This window comes from Mesitornis unicolor, unplaced genomic scaffold (genome assembly GCF_000695765.1).
Source record: "Mesitornis unicolor isolate BGI_N332 unplaced genomic scaffold, ASM69576v1 scaffold28095, whole genome shotgun sequence".
Taxonomy (NCBI): Eukaryota; Metazoa; Chordata; class Aves; order Mesitornithiformes; family Mesitornithidae; genus Mesitornis; species Mesitornis unicolor.
The window spans coordinates 1-10,971 of record NW_010187973.1 but is presented as its reverse complement, the minus strand read 5'-3'; the positions used below and the strand labels follow the sequence as shown (position 1 = coordinate 10,971).

The following is a 10,971-nucleotide window of genomic DNA, read 5'->3' as shown; positions in this document are numbered from 1 at the left end:
TTTCAAAATTGTTTTATTGCAGTTGGATAATAGAGATAAATACCTAAGAGTAAAATCCAGTAAGTCACATTTATTTTTCTTTTGGAACAATTCTCCAAACTGGTTGTGTTTCATGATAAAGAACACAAAGTTGCTCTACATTTCAGGCCATTTTGTTCTTTAAAACTGGTCAGACAGGTGGGAAATATTAAAGTACTACGAATTAAATGAATAATTTTCCACTCCAGCTTCATTTCCCAAATTGAACAAGTCCAAGCAAAAGAAACCATGACTTTTTCTGCGTTGGTGATGCATATCAGCTGGTGATGCACTTCAAGCTATATTAATTTGATTAAAAAGTTTATCCTTAATAACCTGAGACATCAATCCATGTATAGCTTCTATGGTGGTCTTGCAGCTGAAAAACAAGCATAAATTCAATGTTGGCCAAACACCAAACTGAACTGTCATTTTAATTGAAGATATTCAGCTGTTTTGGAAGTTCAGGGTGCCCATAACCCCATGAATCTTAACAACTGTCCAGAAAGGAATAGTCACACACAGCAACTTAGCCATTGTTGCCAATAGCTCTTTGTTAAGTTGAAAAGCAAACTGACAAGCACGATACACACAAAGACCAATTCCAGAAATCGTCTCTGTCTGGCAATTTAGGACATCTTACATTAACAACAGCAAGTGAGCTCTGGGGTCATCTGAACAAAAATATAGTAATTAAAAAAAAAATCCCCAGGGGAATGGCACTACCAGCTGTTACCAACACCTGAAGGCTCCGGCTGTTCTCTATCTTATCTCCTTCACCCAAATCGCAGGACAGTGGAGCACAGTAACCATAGCTCCTCTGAGAAACTTTACAGGGCACATTAAAGGAAGAGTTCACAGAGCTAATCAGCTATTAGTCAAAATATGTAGCACGTGCAAAACCTCCAGACAGCTGAGAGGGCTGCTACTGATCCAAGTTTCAACCAGTGTGCCTAGCTTAGGGGGATGTAGTGTCAAACTACGCAATAAGAATGTCTCAAAACAGAATATACAAATGCAAAAGATCTATCAGCCCTGAAGGGATGGAGAATAGGGACAAATCCCTCCTAGACAGATAAAGGAATCCCAGGCAAAGAAAGCTGGCTCGGAGCACAGTTTGGCTAATGCAGATGTAGTCTTAGAAAATGGCTCTTGGAGATGTGTATGTACAGGAATGAAGATATCCTACAGCAAACTTTGCAACCTTATTTCTTGAAAGTAATTTAAGGGCCACTCAATCAACTGTCCTGGTGTCTGCAAAAGTCTTCTACTGTCTCTTCTTTTTTCTTAGGGAAGATTATTAGTTGAAGAAAAACATGCATCTCTAAAAGTGTTACAATCCAGGTTGAGAACTACAGTAGCCTGTGTTACACAGAAAAGAACTGATGACAACAACAATCCCTTCCAGTCTTAAAATTTATAAACTGACTAAATAAAATGATGACTAAATAAAACCAGAAAAAAAAAATCTCTACAAGCACTGCACGAAATAATACAGTAGGATGATGACAGAAGGAGTTATTTCTTAGAATACATGAGAGTAACGTGTAAAATTATTGGACTGTTAGCACTAGTTCTTAAAATCACACTCTATATATCATTTTTATTTAGTGTTAGTTTAAACCTGATTAACCACATAAAATGCGCTATTTTCTAGCAATGCTACCATTTTGCACTTGACAGAAAACATCTTTATTGTTTTGTCATATACTGATGGATATTAAACAAAAAAAAAATCTGTTAAATAACTATAAACTGGAGTTGAATTTATTCCAGAAACAAAGACTGAAAAACCATTGTAGGTTTAACGAAGACAAGGTTTTCTTAAACTTTCAGAAATAACTAGTGATGCTTGGAGTCTCTCATTCCCATCTATAATCTAATCATTCTTATCTATAAACTTGGTAGGTTACAATTAAAGGCATGATAAAGTTCAAAACAAAATAACACTTTTTACAGGAAAGAACACACATGTGTGTTATCTTACCTGTCTCTTGTGGCTTTTGCAAGTTTGTCTTCTGATTTCTTATCGTGAGTCTCTAAACCCAGCATGAAACTGCCCCTTCCAAGCTGAGCTTCTGACTGTTCTAATTTTTCAGACAAATCAAAGACTTGGCCAGTGGTGTAGTCAGCATTCTTAGGAGAAAGAAGGCAATAAACATACTGAACTCTAAGCTACAAAGTCAAGCATTTATACACAAAATAAACAAAATCTGAAAAAAGCCTTTAAGACTGCAGCACTGCACATTTTAACCTGTATCTGCAGTTGAAGCCATACTGAACGAGTGGCATATGAGTGGTGGTTGAGAGAACAGAAGCTGAACATCTGACAAACACTCAATACCTGAAGCCTGAAATGGGCACTCTTTATTACTTTCCACCCATGCCCTAAGTTATGAAAGCGTAGTAAAACTCAGTTGGTTTTGACCAAGAGAAAAGGTCAATGGCCTTCTGCAGAAGGAAGGTTTTGATGCTGAGCTGTTACACTGAAGGTCTACCTGCAGTATTTCTATTGCAAACTCATTTTAACAGTTCCATTAGGGATTTGTGTTCTTGTTTTTTTTTTCCCTTAAGTGTTTGTTTATTAAATACCATTATTTTAAGGTATACCACTTATTACAATGCTGTAAAGAGATATAAGCTTAAAAGGTGTTTAAGACAAAGTCTTGTGTATAGAGAACTCAGTAAAATGAAACAAAAAATTATTCCCACCTTCTGCTTTTAAAGAACAGATAGAAGGAACATTTTGGTATTTATTATGAGGAAAATATTCCTCTCTTGTTCAATCTGACAAATAGACTCTTAATGTAGAATCTATATCTATCAGTGTCCCATTAAGCATTTTACAGTGGAGGGTCTGGCTTTCACCACTAATGAATTAACATATGCACGTGATAGCACACTATGGTACTTACAGTAAGCAAACTAGAAGAACTGAGAGTGTTCACCCAGTACTTGTTCCACAAAAGCTCAAGCAATTTACGATCCAAAGATGATTTAAAGTACGAGACTTCTAAAGCATAATACCTTTAAAAACAAACATGCAAAGATAGAATAAAATGCTTTATTTCACATATTTCACATATGCTAAGAAAAACAAAGTACTAAGTTCTTCAAAGAGGTATGTGGCAGATTCAAAATTAGAAATCCAAGTTGTTTGAGGAATAGTGTAATAATCTTACTTAAAGCAATTAAATGGAAGCAGTTTCACATTGGGCACTGAACACCAATTAAAGGAGAGAAGTTTGATTAAAATTATCCAGACTGCTACTGTGAGGCAATTAGTAGTCACTGGCATTCCAAGCAGACAAGATCATTAAGGGTCCAGAGAAGTCTTATGAGGAGCAGCTGAGGGAACTGGGGTTGTTTAGCCTGGAGAAAAGGAGGCTGAGGGGAGACCCTATCACTCTACAACTACCTGAAAGGAAGGTATAGCAAGGTGAGAGACAGTCTCTTCTACCAAATAAAAAGTGATAGGACAAGAGGAAATGACCTCAAGTTGTGCCAGGGGAGATTTAGATTGGATATTAGGAAATATTTCTTCACTGAAAGGGTTGTCACGCTCTGGAACAGGCTGCCCAGGGAAGTGGTTGTAGTCATCATCCCTGGACGTATTTAAAAGACATGCAGATGTGATGTTTATGGACATGGTTTAGTAGTGGACTTAGTGCCAGAGTAACAGTTGGACTCAATGATCTTAAAGGTATTTTTCCAACCTAAGTGATGGTTCTATGATCATCATTCAAGTTTTCTAAACTTTTCATTCTTAGTCAGACTACCCATACTACTGAGAGGACACCACTGCTCTAGTCTTTTGTATTATCAGTAACTCACTAACGTGGCAAGTTTCCAGTTTTAATTCCCTCTCTTTGCTTAACTGCTCTTTCCTTCTAGGAAAGACTGGAAAATATCTTCTTGGTTTGGATGGAAAGAAATGGCTTGTACAAGAAGCCAGCTTCCTGAGACTGAGATTGTAATGATAACTATTAAGCACTTCCAACTTCAAAAAAACTATCAAATGGACTCTCCCAAATTGACCACCTCTAAAATAGAAAAGATAAAACCTATCATCCTTTCATGCTTAAAAGCACAGGTTTATGGCTAATGTCATAAAGGACTACTCTGAAATGACAAGAACATTATAGTGCTACAAAAATGTCTGCGTAGCTACTGTTCTGTTTTTTTCCCCTCAAACTGGACAGGAAGATCCATTCCAATTGTTTTAACTTCTTCATCTCTTCAGGGTCAGACTTCACATGCACTAGAAATGCATCAAAGAACAGATATCCACACACCAAAAACATGGAAAAAAACTACACAACAGCCTACAGGACACACTGGTATCAATGAGATCTTCCAAGTTCTCGGTACACAGATGCTTAAGCTGCAGTGCTTGTCAAACATCTCAAGGTAGAACTGAAACCAGGCTGTTACTGAAAGAAGTGGTCCCATTTTTCCTTAGCTGTTCCTTGCAAACACTGTGTCTCCAGCATCTGTCTCTACTTTCCACCCCACCTTAGCTTAACCAGCAAGAACATGTGTGCTGACACAAGACTGGGGTCAAAGGACTCACCTGGCAAAACAAATGCCTTGCCAAGTAAGTAAAGGTAGGTATGAAGTGAGGAACACATGGCTGGGGATAGAACAGTTAAAACTAAACTAACGTTTTAATTCTTGCAAAGTAAACTAGCAGGAGAGAAAACACAGTAGTTCTTCTTGTTGCTGATGTTATCCTTGAAGCAACTTCACTTTCCAATCCTACCAAAGACAGAAACAATCTTAATGCCCAGTGATGCAGGATAGAGCACTGCACACCACTCTCAGGAGACCAGACAGGTAACAGTCTCCCTAGTCCTGCTGCTAAATCTACATCTGACTCTTTCCTCCCTGCCCTAAGAAAGCATCACTACTTAAAAGTGTTCAGGAATCAACTGCTAAGGCTTTTAACCAGGTTCATCTTAATCTTTAAATGGTTCTCCCTTAAAATATCTCCTGATAAATAACAGTAACACTTTTTCACAAAACCAACAGTACTAAAGCAATGAAAAACTTCCAGGATTTGAAACACTCCCAAGAAATGTACTTTTCCATACTAAATCACTAACCTAAACACAAAAAATGAGAACTTGTGCTGGAGCTAGTAATTTTTATGTTACTTACTGTTTACAATGTACACCAAAGTCTTCTATTTTATTAAGCGGAATAGTCTGGTACTCAGAGGGACCTTCATCTGGAGGTTTGTAGCCCTAAAAATTCAACGAAGGGCAAAGATGACACAGTGATTTTGGAACTTTTTAAAGTGCCTGAACTCTTTGAAAGCACTTCACAAAAAAATCTAGTTTATGCAATTCTAATTTATTTTTCCTAGGGAAAATGGAATTACCCCCAGTAGCCTGAAATTTGGAATTTTCTTGGATCTCAGATATACATTCAGCTTCACTAGCAGTCATTACATTTGCAGGTCTATCAAAAAGCATGTTGGAAGCAAACTAGCGGTCATAGTTGAGATTTTTCAAACAAGTAAGATGGCAAGCTATGATTAGATAATTTCTTAGATCAAAGAAAGAGCAAGCTTCTTCTAAGATAATATTTCTTGACCTATTCTTGGAAGTGATTTCAATCCTCTTTTAAGGGAATATAGGAGGCATGAGAAGAGGGAAAAACTTCCATGCCTTGGATATGCTGTAGAGATACCTAAAAATAATGCTTCAATGCAACTGGGAACCTCTAGTAAACATTTCTGCTAATTAACAGTTTTACTGGATGTGAGACTGAAGTTCTTGATGAGTCAGTAATAACTGGAAATTTGAAGGATATACCTGAACTTTATTAGCTTGAAATTAAATAGCACATCTGTATGTCTGCCAGAAGTTTAAACGAAGGACCGCATTTGTAGATTTAGATCTCCATTATTTATGTGATTGCCTGGCTTTTAGTCTAACCTTTCCATGTTGTTTAATTCACTCATGTTTCTGTACATTATTTTGGGGAGATTCATAATATTTACTTAGAGTTAAGTAGATAGTTTTGAATCTTGCTTTTTTAAAATGGAAAGCAAATTACAACATATAAAACGTGCTATTAACATTTAGTCTTAGGTCTAAAAGTATAGAGAATAATTAACATAAATCTATTTTGATGAATGTCACCTACAACTATATCCATTAAAAACAACTATGTTGAGCTAGCTAATTTTAGGACAGCTCCACTATCTAGACAGTCTATTAGATTTAGCACTGCCAGAAATCTATCAAAACCAAACTAGAAGTCAAGCTTTGTAAATGTAATCAATATCCAAAGACATGCAATAACCAGTGTATCAGCACGTCTTGCTTTTAGAATGAATGATGACATACAGTACAGCAAAGCAGATCGATCTGTCAGCTGACCAAACTGCAGTAATCTTTAGAACCAATCTATTACTTATTTAAGGACAGTTTAGCGATCATGCACTAGATAATTTTAACTGTTTACCTTAGGATATGTCCTAAATGCACCAAGATTTACTTTTCCTGCAGATATTGTTCTTGTTGGATCAATCTGTAGAAATACAGGTAATGCTTCTTATATGCATTTTATACATTATTACAGGCATAAATCAACTTTACAGTAATTCTATTTCAGAAACTTAACTAGTGCAAATTGTATTAGTTATTCAGTTGGCATCTGTTGGTATAAGACTCTCTATAAAGATGGGAATATCAACAGCCTTCTATGGACCATTTTGTCATACTAATTTTCTTTATTTACCAAATACTTTAAAGAAATTGCACTTAAGAGCAATCAATAAAAAAAATCTGCATTTTAAACTTATAACCACTAGACAGTAAGAAATAGCATTATGTGATCTGCTGTATTTTGGTGGAATATACAGGAAACTAATGAAGGAATATCCTTGCTAACATATGTACTAATACTCTGTTTAATTTTAAAATTAATTTTTAAAAAAAGGAAAAAAGGGAAAAGAAAAAGACAGTCCCAAGGAAAGTGTTTTGAATCTGTGAAATTATGTCATAATATAGGAGAACTCACACGGTAGAAATACAGATCTTAAGGGTGATTTATCCTTTTCTAATGTAATTCTTCCATCAGACTTATATTTCTTCTTTCTGACTAATTAAAGTCTTTCTCCCTTTATTTCCTTCAATAGCAATGGTTATGAAAGTAGTATCTAAAATAAGGTTTACTTTTGATTTCAAATGTGATCTGAAGCCTGGAAGACCCTTTAGGGCCAAAAGAGTTTCTTCAGATTTTTCCTTCAAAGATAGATTTCCTACTGTCTTCTACCTTGCACTATGCTATTGATTTAGTTTAAAAGGCATTTTAGATGCAAAATGGCAAAACTCTGTGAACATGTTTTGCTCTATTTTGACAAAAGCAACGAAGAGAACAAAAGCAGCAGATTTTTATTCTGTTGCAAGAGGTTGAATACGAGTTGCTCAATAAATTCTTTTTCAGAAGTAGTCAGTAGAATGTTAAGTTAAGAAGGATGGATTGCCATACCTGGAACAATGCAGTGAAAATGGCCTCGGTAAGCAATACTACTAGTTTGACCAGTATGTGGCCAACAAAGCAAAAAGAGCAATACCAATTTAAAAGTTCAATGTAACACTTTCATCATACAAAACACATACTACTAGAATGGTAACAGACAAATCTAAAAATTATTTCCCCCTTCAACATAATTTGCTATGCAATTTTACCAACTATCAGAAAGCACTTACAACCACTGCTACAAAGGGTTCTTGAAATTGCTGATTGAGCATCTGGGTACTGACGTCGATCCCAGAAAGCCAGCAGCCATAGCCAGGGTGGCTGTGATACCAGCCGATTGCATTTTCTAGACGACCAACCTAACAGCAAGGAAGGAGAACAAACGCGGTGTTATCCGTCATTCTGAAAGCACCTGCTGCCCTCTTTTGGGCTTTCCAGCGTACAACACGGTGAGAGGCGAAGAAAGAACACGCACACAGCCCGTGATGGTAACCTACTAATACTAAATACCAAACATACACCTTATTTTCCTAAACTGTCTTCTAGAAACCATGCAACCTGTGGTATTAGCATTGTCTGTTGCAGCTGCTGCCACAGAACAAAGAACCAGGAGCTCCTTCTTCAATGACAGCTGAAGAACAGAAGAGACTCCACACGATGAGATGAAAGTAAGCTGGGACTCCTTCAGTTTGGAAGAGAAACATCTTAGTGTGGGTATGACAAAGGTGTATATATAATCTCATATAATGTATGATATGTCAGCAGAGAATGAATGTTCATTATTTGGTACAGTAACACATCTTAGAGGCATACAGAGAGATTATTGGTAAGTTTAAAAAAATAACTTCAGAGAGGCAGGTTTTCATACACCAGAAGTGGCAGAACTTATTGCCAGAGCATGCTGTGAAAGACAAAAGATGATAAAAGATTTTTTTTTTGAGATGTTTAGGATCAGAAAAACTAAAAATTGGAGTTCCCAAATAATACCCTTGGCTGTAACAAATACTGGAAGAAAAACCACCAACCAACCAACCAGAAGAACGAACACCCACTGCACCTCATTTTGCAGTCCTTTCTCCAGAATTGCTTAACTGGCTGCTCAATAGTGAGCTGGATAATTTTGCTATGACCCTACAGGCCAGTTCTTAACTGAGAGTTGTGTGTTCGGATGAATCAGCTGCTTGGTTTTGCCAAATAGTGAATATATCAGGAAGGTTAAATCAGAAAAATGTCAAGATGAAACAGAACACACAAACTGCCTACTGAATGAAATATTTGTTTTTGAATTGGTGATTAATATTTATGTTGTCTTTAGAACTCCAATTTATAGACACCACCAAAACACTAAAGAACTTGTTTTATTTTTGAAAGCCAAATATTTTTTGGCCATCTTAACACCAGATCCTGCCTACAGTGAAGCAAGTTACTGGAACACTGACTTCTGTAAACTACTTATGCAGGGCATGTATGTCCTGCTTTACTGGAATTTTAGAGTCAGTTTTCTGTTGAGGAAAACTGTGATTCTGTAAGGACTACAACACTGTATTTCATGGGAATTAAGTTAGTAAGACATTTGCAGTTTGTGGCCGATCCTGGTATGCAGGCTGCCACAGGGATCAAGGCCTTCAGCAGTCTTGAGATAAACAGATGCAGAAGCTAGGAGGAGCGAAAGCTAGGCCGACCAATTAATAATTATTCCATACTGTAAGTGTCACTATAAACTGGGGAGTTTGCTGGGGACTACCCTTCTTCCTCTCCTTCCTGCTCCTTCTTCCCTGTTCCATGTCTGACATCTCAAGAAGGACTTGCTGACCATCCTACCACTGAGGCCTTCTCCCCCACAATTCTGGCTGAGTATAACTCTGTGTACTTTATATTAATATTGTTATTAATACTTTAATATTACTTTATTAATATTTTATTAAATATATTTCTATTTCAAGCCACAAATCATCTTTCCTCTTCCCAACCCCTCTCCCCAGGTGGGAAGGAGGCATCAGCTGATAGAGCAACTGTATAAACCATAATATATCAACTCCCAATCTAGTATTTCAGAAGTTATTCCAAGAACAATTGCTTGTCAAAATCAACTGTGGAACAGCCAGCACGCAAACTCTGCCAGAGCACCAGTAAAGCTTGAGTTGTTATATTCACGCACAAGTTCAATTTCAGGACTGTGAAACTAACTATAAACAAAACTGCACAGTGTAAACAACTAAAACAAAATATTTCCTACCATATAAGTATTCCCACATAAACCTGGACTGTTTTAAAAATAAGCTTAAAATACTTCTAGGATCAAAGAAAAATCAATGAGTAAACTGGGCCTCAAACTATGTCAGCTTGGAGAGCTGGAGTGACTTCAGTGCTTATTTGTAGAATAAGCTTGCCCTGTACTGGAAGAAGCATGTCAGCAGGTGCTCTGATGTGCCATCCTGGTTTCTGCATCAGCAGCCACAGAGTAGATTGATATTTCTGTTATCCTTCTGCATGTGAGAATGTTACTGCATAGTAAGGTTTAATATGAATTGGATCTCTAAATACAAGGTGACAAAAAGGGGACAGACATTTGAGTCAGTTCATCTAAATTTCCAAATTGTAAATGTGAATAATTAAGTTGCACTGAAACTTACTTATTCCTTCATTGGCATTTTCTTCACAAATGTCTTTTCTTTATTTTTATGGAAAACAGCAGCATGGCTGTGCAGTAAGACCTCAGAAAGCAAGAATAAATATCATATTCCAGATCTACAAATAGTTAAGTATCTCTGAGACATACATACTTTATATTTAATTTTGCATACTGTTTTTAGAAACATGCATTATATAATTTAATTTAGAAACACTCCCTCCTTATTCCATTCACAAGACACCAGCTGCAGCCACAAAAACACTTCCTGAGCACTGAAAATTATTCATAAAGGAAAGGAGAATCCACTACTTGGTGACCTACTGTAAGACATGGAAATACATACATGAAAACGTTTAAAAAAACGTTTAAACGTTGTTTTCCTGCTCCGGCAGGGGGAGTGGACTAGATGATCTTTTGAGGTCCCTTCCAATCCCTAACGTTCTGTGATTCTGTGTTCTTTGCTGCCGACACAGTTCTCTCACCCATGTTTGAGCCACTCCTTACCTGCTTGGCGTTTTCAATGTATGCAGCCATGTATTCGTAGGCGGCCGCCTGAGCGTTGACGCGAGTCTCGGTGCCCTCCACCGGCAGGGCGAAGCTGTCCATGATGATCATGGTTTCCCCGTCCACCTTGCCCAGCATCAGCCCCATCACCTCCAGGTTTCCCCCCGACCTGGCATGCATCACCATCTTCAGGAGCGCCAGCGCCGAGATCTTGCAGTACTTGAAGTAATGGTGGCTGCAAGAGAGAGGCCGCGGAGGCCATCAGGGCCGGTTCCGCCGCCCGGTCCGGCCCCAGGCCTTCACCGCCCGCCCGCCCGCCCTCC

General features: G+C 37.6%; 1 protein-coding gene across 1 annotated transcript; it reads right to left on the bottom strand.

Moving 5' to 3' along the window:
- COPS5 (COP9 signalosome subunit 5) lies at positions 1 to 10,877 on the bottom strand. The gene is made up of 7 exons (XM_010185638.1): positions 10,649 to 10,877; positions 7,743 to 7,871; positions 6,493 to 6,558; positions 5,179 to 5,264; positions 2,934 to 3,045; positions 2,006 to 2,154; positions 1 to 397 (listed from the first exon to the last, which is right to left on the bottom strand). The coding sequence occupies exons 1-7, from the start codon at positions 10,832 to 10,834 to the stop codon at positions 313 to 315; spliced, it is 813 nt and encodes a 270-aa protein (XP_010183940.1). The 5' UTR covers positions 10,835 to 10,877; the 3' UTR covers positions 1 to 312.
- Between the last annotated feature and the right edge of the window lie 94 nt (positions 10,878 to 10,971).